This window comes from Myotis lucifugus, unplaced genomic scaffold, assembly GCF_000147115.1.
Source record: "Myotis lucifugus unplaced genomic scaffold, Myoluc2.0 scaffold_48, whole genome shotgun sequence".
NCBI classification, from domain to species: Eukaryota; Metazoa; Chordata; class Mammalia; order Chiroptera; family Vespertilionidae; genus Myotis; species Myotis lucifugus.
The window spans coordinates 5519059-5533549 of NW_005871096.1; the positions used below are offsets into that span (position 1 = coordinate 5519059).

At 41.1% G+C, this 14491-nt stretch overlaps 1 protein-coding gene across 1 annotated transcript in view; it reads right to left on the minus strand.

Annotated features, from left to right (window-relative positions):
* Window positions 1–262: 262 nt before the first annotated feature.
* The window catches only part of FAM114A1 (family with sequence similarity 114 member A1), a 50885-nt gene continuing 36656 nt past the window's right edge, over window positions 263–14491 (minus strand). Inside the window, exons 9-13 of the mRNA XM_023753653.1 lie at window positions 12216–12377; window positions 11207–11346; window positions 8867–8939; window positions 4001–4054; window positions 263–1879 (exon numbers count right to left, since the gene is read on the minus strand). Of these exons, the coding sequence (XP_023609421.1) occupies window positions 1778–1879; window positions 4001–4054; window positions 8867–8939; window positions 11207–11346; window positions 12216–12377 (531 nt within the window). The 3' untranslated portion in view covers window positions 263–1777. The remainder of the gene's footprint in view (window positions 1880–4000; window positions 4055–8866; window positions 8940–11206; window positions 11347–12215; window positions 12378–14491) is intronic.

Genomic DNA, 14491 nt, shown 5'->3' on the forward strand with positions numbered 1-14491 from the left:
AGAATAATTATCTCTCATTCTTTTACAGATTTCTATTTTAGTTCATGATTAAAATTTTGTTGTACACCAAATGGGTGTAGTTAGCTTAAAGACTAGCTTCTTTGAAATGATTTCTTTTATAGTTCCAGTTAGTGTCTATAAAATCTATCTGATGCTAAAAAAACCTGATGTGAAGAAATTGTAAATCTAAGTCCTTTCCTCTGCTCTCTAGATAAAAAGTATAAATTTCTGAAGAGGTCGATGTAACATTTTCATCAGTTAATTGTTTTCTAGATTTAATCACAGAAACGTTTCAACCAATCAAAAAGCCAGTAGGAAAAGAACACACCATCTTTAATGGATGCCTTGAATAATTTCTTTTCCAGATTGTAAATAAATTGTTTTTATGTTTTCTATTTGGCCGTTTCAGCAGATACACAAATGAAATACACAACATAGACAAATGCAATGCCTGCATGGAACAAAGGCAGTCTACGCTATCAGGGGAATACAAGCAAATGCAAAGGAAGGATTTTTCGCACTTGCAAAAATATAGGCTGTATCTGCCCTGGAGAGAACCACTGGGCAAGACATCTTGTGACAGTGCCTGTGAGGATGTCTAAAACAGAAGCATCCTACTAGCACCCCCAACCGGAATGAGCATATGGAGTTTAGGAAAAGAAATGCCCATTGGAGATGCCTCTCCCAGCTAAAGGGTCTTCTGTGCAGTCTCTCGTGGATCAATATACCAGTTAGTCAACCCACACATCAGGGTTTCCTGCCCCTTAGAAGCAATGATAGTATTTGCTGCTGGTGAACATGATCTGTGTATTCATAAAACAGCCTGACGCCACTGTAGTAGATTTAAAAATGCAGTCCTAGGGGTCTACTGTGCTGGAATCCCTTTAGTTTTCTAATTGAATACTTCCAAGCTTTGTAATTATGCTATCATGTATTTATAGTCATAAGAAGTCAGTTTTAAACCAAATACTCTATAGTACCCCTTTTCATGTATATGTTCACCCATGTACAAAGTTTGGGGATAAAAAAGTGCAGAAAGGGTAGAAAATAGAATAAATGGAAGGGTAGAACATTTTAAAAACTATGAATTTACCTTGTTCTGTCAAATATTTTAAGGTTTAGAAAATTTATTAGTGTTTTAAAGCAGTTTAAGAATGATTATAAACCCTCTTTCAATCTATCTCTATTGGGGTGAGATCATGTTCCCGTATTGTGAGCATACAGTAGGAGCTCAATAAATGCTTGTTTCGAGAATGAGTGGCTCTAAAGAGATACCTATGTTTCCCTTTAAATATTACAGGTAAATATATAAGTAGTGTTATCTTTGTCCATGACATTTATGTAATAAAATTAAGTTCAGTATAAGAACTGATTTAAACTAATACTATAAGAATGGAAAATTTAAAGGTGGAAATTTAAAGAGTCAAAAAAAACCATGTAGGGTCTGCCCATGAATTTCTAAATATGGGATGCTTGACCAGGAAAATGGCAATGAGTATTTGTGAATGAATTTCAGATGAAAGGACATGACCAATACAAAACTGAGTAAGTTTAAATTAACATCAAGAAAACACTCTTATTTGTAAGAACAACCATATACATTAAGAGACAGGATACTCTTTAAACTTGCATTCTCAACACTGTCTGTGCAAACTTGCTTGTAGTGTCATCAAATCGGTGTCTATGGGCAGATGCATAGAAAACATCACCTTCAATGATAAATATATCAGAGCCACGGGGCCTGCTGCTTCCTTTAAGTAGATGGAGTCTGGTCCGGTCATGGCTGTGCTTCTGAAGGGCTGGCCTGGATATGGGAAACCTGCAGAACGGGCAGCAGCAGCTGGAAGGCATCCTGGATGTATGTCGTGCTGTTGCAGCCCTGAGAGAGGAGAAACGTATGGAGGAAGGGTTGTTTTCTTAGGTCAATCCTGACAATCCTCCCAACTTGATAATGTTCCCTCTCATCAAACTCCGTCATATTATATCATATTTTTCTTGTGACATTGGTGCTTAAATCAAACGTAAACACATTTCTTGGGATGGAGTGCGTCCATCTCTTAATGATCTATACCAGTGGTCGGCAAACTCATTAGTCAACAGAGCCAAATGTCAACAGTACAACGATTGAAATTTCTTTTGAGAGCCAAATTTTTTAAACTTAAACTATATAGGTAGGTACATTGTTATTAACTTAATTAGGGTACTCCTAAGCTGGCCTTTGCTAAAAACGTCCTCAATCTGAGGGGTCGACCTCAGCGAACATACCCCTGCTTCTTCTAATGCCACTTCTTCAAAATAGACTCGCCCAGGCCAAAAACTGACTTCTGCGCATGGGCCACGAAGTTTCAATCGCACTGTACGTGCGCGCCCGCACGTGGTATTTTGTGGAAGAGCCACACTCAAGGGGCCAAAAAGCCGCATGTGGCTCGCGAGCCACGGTTTGCCGACCACTGATCTATACTAACAGAGAGAAGAATTCACTCAAAATGAGAAAAGCCATTCCCATAGATTTTGAGGGCACATCAATGTGCATATATTCATGACCCATGTCCAGTCTTAACTATCCTCTTCCCAGATCAACCCCACTGTCCTGAAATAACATAAAATCACAGCAGGCAGGGGAATCCCGTTTGTCCTAACCTGCAGATGCATAAACAAGAATGGCCTGCGTAAAGCTAACTGGAGATAGTGTGCCATTATTCGTGGCAAACTTTGAATGCTAGCATCCTCCCGTGCACGCTGGTACCTTCTACCTGGTTTGGTGTTTGATGTTGCTGCCATGTTCTCTGCCATACATACAGCATCAGAGGGAGAGGCCATTTCAAGTGTCAGATGACTAAAACACGAGAAAACTTCCACTGGGAGAATGAATAAATATTTGACCTCATAGTCTCCATGACTGACATGGTCAATTACTCTGCTAATGCCCTCTGGGTGGCAAGGGAGAGATTTCCCTGTTCCACATCCTGCCTCTGATAGCTTGGGTTTCTTCTTAACTGTGTCTGTCCCTCCCTTCTCCCCCCCCCCCCCCCCGAACCTGCCGCTACACTCCTTGTCCCTTGACTCCATCCCACGTGTGGCTGTGTCTTATACAACAACACTCGGTGCCACCACATTGGTACTTTTTTTTGGCACTTTGGTTGTTTTCCTGAATAGTAAGGCATGACTCCTAAAAATATTGCTATACATATATAGGTAGCCCTCCCTTCTTTGAAGTTCTGTAATTTCCAAAATTTGCAATTGACACCTGCAAAAAACGATGGTATATGCATTGCCCATGTTTAAACGTAACTTGGTAGTACCTTATGGCTTCAGCGGGGTGCCCTGTGGCTACAGATATGTCTGTTTCTTACTGTGTAGCCCCTAAGGGAAGGTTCTCCCCCACAACCACAGGTAGACCACAGTGCCTTATGACTCAAGAATGTTCCCGAGCCTCTCGTACATCACTGTGTCTGGCAAAGACACAGAGGTGCCAGGGCAGCTTCCTGTCTCTGTGACAGTGTCCTGGTGAGTGGAAGGGCCACGGAGCGAGTGGCTGCAGAGGAAGGCGCCTCTGGGTCACTGACCAGGCAGAGGCTAAATCGTCTACGTGCCATTTTGCCTGTCTGGAGCTCAGACCCAGCTAAACCAAAGATTATTATGAATGAAGGGAAGTGCCCATTTTTACGAAAATCACCATTGAGCAAGAATCCCTCCCTGCAGCCAATAACCAGAGTCAGATCTGGAGTCAAACCGGGCCACAGTAGCTGCTTCAGCCGGAGGACACAGCAGCAGGAATAACGTGCAAGCTGTGCATTTCTCTTCATAATCAGGAATTCTTGAGAATTATGTATTGCTGCTTCACCCTCGGGTTTACAGCTGGCTGAGCTCCACAAATGTACTCAAAAGAAGCCTGTTGATGATAAGATTTGGAATTGCAGTAACACTTGCTGCCTGGGGAAAAAATGTAGCGCTAACATTTGCTTTGATTCAGAAGCACTTTCTCTCCGGGGCCACTTACCTCTAACAATACACTATTGATCATGGGGTTAAGGACCTCGGCCTTCTTGTCGCTCTGTGGAATGAAAAGAAGGAAACGGACAGATTAGGCGCTCATACTCCCAGGCATGCCACATAAAATGTCAGACACCGGCTGTGTTGAGGGGTCTCTCAGGGAGGAAGGAGAGGAGTGGTGGAAAGCTTATTCTAGACCAGGCTTCTTCTTTGCTGCTTCCCCTGGATGACCTCATTGAGTTCTGACAGAAACCCTAGGTAGGTGCCATGACAATCCTCATTTGAGATGAAATGGCAATCAGGAAGGTTGAGTAACTTGTGTGAGGTCACACAGCTAGAAACCGAAACGCAGACCTGTGTTAACTGTTGAAGACTTGTAGCAGGTCTGGGATTAGTGAGGGGAGTGAGGCTGGGTGTAGCAGTGCAGGGCTGGAGCCTGTCTTTACTTAAAATGGCTTTGTATTCATTTTGATTTTTTAAAAAAATGTTGCATTAAAATATTTGTCTAGATGATTGAAGTTGTTTCTTTGTCTTTTTTGGAGGGAGTCCCCTGGAAATTTTCAAGTGAGTTAAGAATCTTACTTGCCTACTACCTTAGCCCCAACCCTTGTCATTAGTCTCTTTTCTCTTTTCTTCTCTTTACTTTTCTTCCCTTCCCTTCCTTCCTTCCTTCCTTTCTTTTTTTATATTAAATTTTTTATTGTACTAATTTTCTTCCCATGAGATCAGTTCTTTTCAATTAAAATTTTTCAATTTCTCTCTCTCTCTCGCTCTCTCTCTCTCTCTCTCTCATTTCTTTCAGTGCAAAACTTGGGTATTTGGTTATAGAGTGTGTCTTTCAGATTAGCAGCAAAATTAAAACAATCTTAACTATAACTTGCAAACAGGTCTGCAGATCCCGGTTTGCAAACCATGAATATTCTGTAAGGCACAGAATACAGAGCCTGATATAAAGCAGGTATTCAAAAAATGAGAGCTAGTGTCAGCATCGTCATCATGATCTCCACTGTTGGTCTATCCATCAACAGTCTTCTCTGTCTAACATGTTCAGTCTACTCTTAGGCAATAAACAATTAAAGGGACTGGAAAGAGAGGGGGCAATTTTAATAGACTGCTTTTCCTTACTGTACCCAGAAGACTTTATGGTAAACAGGAGAATATAAATGAAACACATCTTCCCAGAGCAGCCCACTTTCATTGACATTACTCTACTGGGAAACCATAATGAAGTCTTGGTGGGAAAAAAAAACCTTTAGAAGCCCAGTCATTTTAGTAAGTAACCAGAAAATCCATTATGGTATTTGCTTTCATGTTTACTTGATTATCAATAAATCTCTAAAATATAATCAAAATGACATTGATTTTCAGAATCAATGAGATGTGCAAGCAATTTTAATAGAGTCTAGAGAGCAATATACTCTCATTAACTTCAAGTTATGAATAATGGCTGTTTTGGAGAACAGAAACAATGCTTGATGTGGATGATTCATCACAGTACCAGATGAGGCGGATTTTGTGGCGAGATGGCATTTCAGCAAGCTCTATTTAGACTTAGCTTTTTCTTTCTCCCAAATAATAACTGTGTGTTCCTGATTCTGTGCACACATTTGTACACATTTGTGTATGTACAGTTGACCTTTGAACAACTTGGGGTTAGGGGCACCAAGGCCCTGCATGGTCAAAAATCTATGGATAACTTTTGATGCTCCCAAAACTTAACTAGTAATAGCCTACTGTTGACAAGAAGCCTTACCGATAACATAAACAGTCAATTAACACATATTTGCATATGTATTATATACAAAGAAGAGAAAGTATCATTAAGAAAATCATAAAAAATACATTTATAATATTTATTGAAAAAAACAACCCGCATAAGTAGACCTATGCAGTTCAAACCTATGTTTTCAAGGGTCAACTTTACATACAGATGTGAGCTCAAGTACAACACCTGTCTGCTGAGCGTTACGGTGGGTCAGGAACCTTGTCATCACCTGGGAGCTGTTAGAAATGCAGAGCCTCGGTCTTCATGCCAGACCCATTGAATCGGAATCTGCATTTTAACAAGATCGCCAGGTGACCTGCTTGCACATTCAGGTTTGAGAAGCACTGGGCTGGAATATACTGTGTTAAAAGGAATGGGAAACGACTGTGAATAGTACCTACTAAAGCAAATCAATTAATGTTTACCATGAACTGTATAAAACATACAACACACACCCATGCAGGCATATATATATACCCTCATCACTAGATAACCACAGAGAATCAGCTGTCTGTCTGTCTGATGAGCAGACAACTGGAAGTTGGACCAATTGCAAGGCTTGGGTGAGTCAGTGCACTTTTCTGGGGCTCAGTGCCTCACCTAGTAAACTGTGGGGAGTGAGAAGAGGGTACAGCAGAGCCTTGGGAAGCTGAGCCACTGACGCCAGCCCATCCAGTTTAAGACCTTCCATCTCTCTGTAAACCTAGCAGTTACACCGAAGTCCATGGGTGTCAGTTAACTTAGAAACACTGAGCATATACATGCATTTTATCGAGCCTATCATATCAATGAACTTCCACCTCCCCCTTCACTCTGCCTGTATACAGTGAAGCTCTATTGCTGATAGCTTAAAATGAGACAAATATAAACGCTGATGTCTTACAAACTAGGAGAAGCAAACCAGATTCCTTGACAGCTGGACCAATAAGTGGTGTATAGCGTTTTAACTGAATCACTTATAGAAGTGTGGGTGACACACGTCTCCTGACAGGTCCTCAGTCATTTCCACCGTGTTGAGAACTGCCATTGGCCTGGGGTTGGGGGGAGGGAGGTGCACCCTAGCAGCCAGGTAGGTCTACACGCAGGCTATGACTGTCCCCAGTCACTACTGGTGATTCCAAGATGGGTATCTGACTTGGGCTGTTGAGCCTTTCAAACCTTCTCCCCCGGGAACCCAGAATTTAAAGGGAGAGAACTGGGAACTGCGGTAGTTGAGTCCCATTGTGGCAACACTTGAGAGAGAGGGTTTGTGAGCTCTGGAACTGGGCCCCCAAAGCTGTTCACATTTCTCCACTGCCTCTAATAAAGTTCCGTCTGTCTAACTTATTTAGAGCTTGTTTCTGTTACTTCCTGTTAAGAATCGAATTGTGTTCCTTCCTAAGATGTTACAGTCCTAATCTCCAGTCCAGCGGTTCTCAACCTGTGGGTCGAGACCCCTTTGGCGGTCGAACGACCCTTTCACAGGGGTCGCCTAAGACCATCCTGCATATCAGATATTGACATTACGATTCATAACAGTAGTAACATTACAGTTATGAGGTAGCAACGAAAATAATTTTATGGTTGGGTCACAACATGAGGAATTGTATTTAAAGGGCCAGAAGGTTGAGAACCACTGCTCCAGTCCATCGGAATGTGACCTTGTTTGGAGATCAGGTCACTGCAGTTGTCATCAGTTACGATGAGGTCCTTCCTCCATCCAATGTGACTAGTGTTCTTATAAGAAGAGGGAGGTTTAGACATAGCCATTCACCAAGGGAGGTCAATGTGAAGACAGAGAAACAGGTAGAGCTATGTTGCCAAAAGCCAAAGAATGCCTGTGGCTCCCAGAAGCTGAAGGAGGCAAGATGTTCCAAGCAAGCATGGCCTTGATCTCGGACTTCTGGCCTCCAGCACCGTGAGACAATCCACTTCTGTTGTTAAGCCACCCAGTTTGTGGTACCTGTTACAGCCCTAGGAAGTAAAATCTGCTGTTTCTCATGGAAAGAATCATCCACCTTTGATCCAGGGCTTTAAGAGGAAGTACAAAGGCTGAAAATAAGTATTTTCCACTTGCCTTCTCTGGTCCCACTAAGGTGGGGTTACATACCGTGACTAATTTCTAAAGAAAAGAACCAGCCTGGCTGGTGTGACTCAGAGGTTGAGCATTGACCTGTGAACCAGGTGGTCATGGTTCGATTCCCGGTCAGGGTACATGCCGGGGTTGCAGGCTCGATCCTCAGTGGGGGCTGTGCAGGAGGCAGCCAATCGATGATTCTCTCTCATCATTGATGTTTCTATCTCTCTCCCTTCCTCTCTGAAATCAATAAAACTATTTTGAAAAAAGACAATAACCAGAAGCTATACCTTCAAACGAATGCAAGCCTTTCAAAGTTGTTACCTTCAGAAGAGAAACACATGCCAAATTGGTAAATGTTTTTCTTTTGGTTAAAGTTGAAGTGTAACAACAAGCAAGGAAACTTTTCATTTTGGGTGCTTATCAATAGGCTCTGAAGGCAACAGTGAATGAAAATATTCAGTTAATTATTCTTGAATTATATACTTCAGACATTAAGTAACGGAAAGAAGGTTTGTTTGACATCTTTTATAAAAACAGATAAAGAAAATGAGGCCCAGCCCTTGCTGGTTTGACTCAGTGGATAGAGCATGAGCCTTTGAACTGAAGGGTCCCGGGTTCAATTCCAGTCAAGGGCACATGCCCGGGTTTTGGGCTCGATCCCCAGTAGGGGGCGTGCAGGAGGCAGCCGATCAGTGATTCTCATCATTGATGTTTCTATCTCTCTCTCTTTCCCTCTCCCTTCCTCTCTGAAATCAATAAAAATATATTTTAAAAAAAGAAAAAAGAAAATGAGGCCCAGAGTAATTTGAAAGCCCACCCAACATCTCAAAATCTGAGGAGGCAGTGTCAGGGCTAAACCTCAGTCCGATGAGGGCCCTGAGCTGCCTGTTAGAGAAGGTGCTCTTGGCCTAGTTTTGGTAAACGTCCTGGCAGAGCTTCTGTGTGTGGAGCCATCACAGGAGGCCCTGAATCCTCCACTCTTCCTCTGAACCCCTCATAGAACCCTCTCCCTTAAAGAGGGGAAAAAAGAATCAGCATTACAATCTTACCCCAACTGTGGTCAAGGAATTTGTAAACTTCTTTGATAAGGAGGCCACTTCATTGCACATTGCAGTAGTTAATCTGAAATTTAAAGAAAAAGTGGTTTGAGGATTTTTTTAATAAAGTAAAATAATTTAACCATCAAGACTGATCTTAATACCATATTCCACTTAAAAGAATGGCACACAAGTTTGAAGATGCTCTGTAGAAATGTTTTTCTCAATAATCTTCCATGATTCACAAGCACTGTTGCATCTAATCCTGGGTTTCTTTACATGCTAATTAAGAATAATCATCTAATCCATTCAGGCCACATGAATCAAAACCATATGCAGAAGAACACCAGTCTCAGGCCCCACACATAGAGGCATTTAACACTCTTACCAAGTTTCTCCAGCTTTTTGGTCATTTAAAAATAATAATGAACATTCATTGAGGTACTACGTTAAGTACTTTTGTATAAATAATCTCATTTTGTATAAATAATCTCATTTAACCCTCATTATTATTCCCATTTTATAGATGAAGAAACTGATGTTTAAGAAGGTTAAGTAACTTGCACAGGACAAGCAGTTGTAAGTGACAGAGCTGGGATTCAAACTCAGGTGATTCTGTAGATGTTTTTAAGACTCACATCAAAACTCCAAGTTTATTCCAGCCATTCCACTTCTAAGACTTTACCCCAAGAAAGTAACACAAGATGGGCACAAATATTTAACTAAAGGAATGCGTCAGAACATTACAGCTGATGACAAAAACGGAAAACAGTCTAATTACCTAACAATGTCGGTATTGTCTGATTTTTAAAAAATAACATATGTGACCTTTATGAATCGTGATTCCTATTAGAAAAACAATAACTCAAAGCTCAGAAAAGATCTAGTGCATTGAGTAGAAGGAAGTAAGCTTTGTGTTGAGAAGTAGGGGTCCTTGTCTCAGCTATGTATTCAGGTTTATTGAGCAACATTCATCCATCCCTCCACCCAAAACTGCTCCTACGAAAGGGTCAGGAGTAAAGCTAGGAGATGGCCCAGAGCCATTCTGTCTGTGTTCTTGGTAGGTGGGTGGAGAGGCACTTATTATACACACAAATGTGAGTCTGATTATCCTTTGCTGTGAGCTTGGTAAGGATGGGACCAGCAGGACTGGGAATCAGAAAGAAGCTAAGAGTAAGGTCCTGCTTCCCATACTCAGGGACATCTCAGAGGCAGCCCTCCTCTTCCAAGTCAGTGCAGCAAATATGCAATAGTCCTTAGGTGTTTTCATCAATGTTAACTTCTCCTATTTTGCCTTTTCCTCTTCCTTCCACACATTGGAGTAATATTCTTTTCTAGGCATATGAAGGGCAGGATTATACAATTCTTATAATAGCTTAGATTTTCACGGGATTAAATATGAAAATCTAGACTAGATGACAAATCTTTACAAATGAGGAAAAATGCCACTAATATTAACTTTTTGGAAAATTTGCTCCCCAACCTACAATGCCAAATGCAGTAATAAGCAAAGACTAGTCAGCTAGCGAGGTGAATGAGTGAGGTGAGATATGTGTGTAAATGCACCCATATATTTTTGGAGGCTCTCATTTTGGCTTCTGTGTCTGTATAATAATGAAGTGGTGTTTGGACTTGTGCTAATTTTCTAGAACATAACACAGAGTCATGTGCATAAAAGTTAATATCTTATTTTTCCACTCCATACCAACTATATTAATGAACACTCCATACCAATTATTTTCTTGTATACAGAGTTACATATATACATTTTTATTTCACTAGATGAACTGATAGTAACTCCTATTTTTTGAAGAACATAACATATAACAGCACATATACGCATGCATGTAGTCCAGTGAACTGGCTTACATTAGCGACTGCCATTGCCAGAATTCAGAATACGAAGAGCTGGCATAAGTCCCTAGGAACGGTGGGTGTGTGTGTGCGTATTTTTATGAAGCTTGCTCAGAAGTCACATTAAGGTGTCCTCTCAATATCTGTGTGGTATGTTGTGTAATTACCCTTAAAGGTTCGTACTTCTAAGACTTGGATCTATTAAAATAAATACTAGTATTACTTAGCTCTGAATTATTTAAGGTGTCTTCTCTTAAATCTCTTCATAAATAATTCCTGAAATAACTAGTTAACTATTATATCCTTGCTGACATGGTTCACTTCTTAAGAGAGTCCTTATTCCTTAAGATGACCATAAAAACTGGAATTAGCTGACTTGAAATAGGTATCTTTAGTACCTAGGGTGTGTGTGTGTGTGTGTGTGTGTGTGTGTGTGTGTGTGTTTGAATGGCACATGTATATAAAGTTGGAAAAATAAGCGTTTAAAATAACATTTACTTTATCAGCACTTTTGCTTGGTCCTGAGCTGATTTCTCCTCTTCTTGTCCATGAAGAATTAATTCTGCTACTTTGTGAAGCTGCTCGATACAGCGTGCTGTGACTTCTGCCAGACTTTCAATGGACAGCATGTATATTTCCTGAAATAAGTGAATGCAAGTAAAAAAATAACAACTGAGCAGATGCTTTTAAAAAAATACACACTGCAATATTAAAAAATATATATGCACATATAATTTTTTAAAAAAGAACCCAAATATGAACGGGAACAGTTTACCCAAAGATTAATGGGCACGTCTAAGACTTTTCTGAGTGGAAATCTGCCCTAAAATGGAAGTGCTGTCCAGTTCCCATGGACATGGCAAGTCAGTCACAGCTCTGTCCCTCCAATGTTGGGTCCTCTACAGGCAGGCACTCACGAAGGCTTGTAAAAGGGCAGTTCAATGAATAGACCTCAGTGGACATTTTTCTCAGCGTGATCTAATTTTAAAAATTACTTTTTCTAAAATTCAAATCCAATGTAAGATGAAGTGATCATGAACTCATTTTTTAAACATAGGCAGGATATAAATTATGCACATCTATATTTATTAAACTCCAGAATAAAAACTGTGCCAATAAAAATTTTTTTGGAAAAAGCTTCAATTACCTCATTAGTTATGGGGCATAAAGACATTTTATGGCATACAAGATGGAATTTCACTCTCAAGCTAAATCAACTATGTCCTTAAAGATCATTCCCTCTACCCCACCCCATTTAAAAGGCGAAAGATTTATGCGGTCTGAAGAGAAACCAGAGCACTTATGCTAAGTCATGAATTATCTTGGAGTTGAGAAATTTCGGTGTTTATTATACTAATACTCATATTTCTAATTTCGGTGTTTATTATACTAATATTCATATTTCTATATTAAAAGTGAAATGGCTTTTTCTCACTTAAAATTGGGCCGGTAATAAAATTAGCATAATATTACTGCTCTTTAGGTGGACAATCTAAAATAAATTTACCTCAACTGTCTTAGTTCTCCTTTCTTGCTTTTCACCCTCTTCAGGATTTTCAGGTTCCTCTTCCTTTTCTTCCTTCTTAGTGTTCTCCTCTGTCTCTTCTGCCACGTCTACCGGCACCATGGTTTGGTCATCTTCCACCCAGTCATGAGCTTTCTTCATGGCCTGCGAAGGCCCCAGCCAAAGCGAGACATTTATTGTGCAAATAGGAGACTAAGATATTCCAATCGCTAGACTAGGATCAATTTGCCTTAAACCTTCAAGGCTGCTTCTCTGTACATTTAAACAATGATGGGGCAATTCCTTACGCTCCTTACGAACACCTTGTTGTTGCTTTTGGGTGACTATAACATAGAAAAAGGGAACAGAATAGAAAGAAAGCATGGAGAGCCCTGTACAGGGTGAAGGATGTTTTATTTATTTATTTATTTATTTATTTATTTATTAGCAATCGAGAGAGATTTATTGTCATATTTGAGGGCAAATTTACAACGTAGGCTGAAAACAAACAGACAAATGAAAATTGGCCTACCAAAGGATTCGACATATGACTCTTGATCTCATTATTGGTACCTTAGTGCAGTATCATTTTCTACTCAGAAGGGTAACTGTCACAGGTTCTGTGTACCTGCCACTGTGACAAGTATGTTCTTCACCGATGTTCTGTTTTCACAGGGCTCCATGCAGCCTGCACTATGACTGCTGCACACTGAGCTACATTTCTGTTCAAATATAGAGGACAATTCCATTTTTCCCCCTAAAATTGGTCATTCTGGGAACTTACATTTTATAAAAATGGGAATTTCCTATCTGGATTTCTGGATGACTTACTTAATTCACGGCTATTGTACCAACTTCAATGACTGATATCCACTGAGGGTGAGGATGTTTTAAAAAGCGCTCTAAAATGGTACTCAGGTAAGAATAAAAACGACGGTCACTTTGAAAGAGTGATAGTATATTTTTCACTTTTCGTGACCAACGGTAAAAGAATCACAGGACTTTTTAAATATATAGGTTAGACATTTAGCCAGGGTCATTGCTAAAGCAAATGTCCTCGTCCGCTATGTCTCATGAACCTGATAATGCATCGCGCTGGGGGAGATGAAAGATGGCTCTGCTCTAGCTGTGCGGGGTCTCCTGACCTCGGTGGTGGGGGGGGGGGGGTTGGGGGGGGGAAGGGCTGCTGGAAAGACCTGGCATCTCGCTGTGACTATCTGAATTTCACAGGAGTGCCTAAGAAATGATGCTTAAATTGAACAAGCATCAACCACCTTCCCTCTCTTAGTTCTTGCACTTAGAAAGGGAGCTTTTACCATTAAAGTTTAAGCCGTTTGCTTAAGTGCAAGTTGTATCTGAGCTTAGGCTAAACTACTTCTCATCCTAAAGCATCCATGTCAAAGTTTAATATGTCAGAGTGTTGAATGGCGAGTTAATGGTAAGAAGATTTGGGGAGATAAAACCCAATAACACTATCCTTGGTGTGTCCTCTTTCAGGGGCCCAGGTTTACCTGACTATGTAACTACATAAACCGGGAGGCCCTGGAGGCACCACACACTCTCCGGCCAGTGGCAGGAGCTGCTCTGAGATGAATGAGGCAATTTCCCATTGCGCTCAAGTCACTGACTTGCCAGTTGCGGTGACCTCTCTCAGAGATAAAGCAATTACTCATCTCTCCCCCTCACTGCCTCAGTCTGCCCTTTTCTCACCCTCCTGGATAAAGGAGGGCCTGGGCCTGTGGCAATTACTGGGGGCTAAAGAGAAGAACAGGAAAACAAAAAGGGAGAGAGTAGGGAAGACGACACAGTTTTAAGTAATTAATGATCGGTGCCCTCGTTAAGAAATTGCAGCAAGACCTTGCACTAACTTCCAAAACCGACTCTGGTACCATGAGGGGAACCCTGACTGTTGCACCTTGAACATCCCTAGACAGGATGTGGCACCAGCATTCCAGGAGGGAGGGGGCACGGGGTCCCCTGGCTGATGTGCTTCTCTCTGCCTAATTCTGGCCTGCCACTCTAGTGGGGGAGGGGAGATGGCGTTTGAAACAGGCCCTTGGTGATTCTGGAACCCTCGTCTCTGCCCTATGCTGAAGGTAACCTCTGCTCGGACATACAATTCTATTTTGAGAAGTGACTTGTTCAAGGTCATAAGGTAATTACTACTGATGCTGCATCTAAAACGCAGGTCCTGCGTGTGCTCTACCACTGCATTTCATTATGTAGCCGCCCTGAATCTTAATTTCCGACCTCAGACCTCCCTCCACCCGTGTGTCATA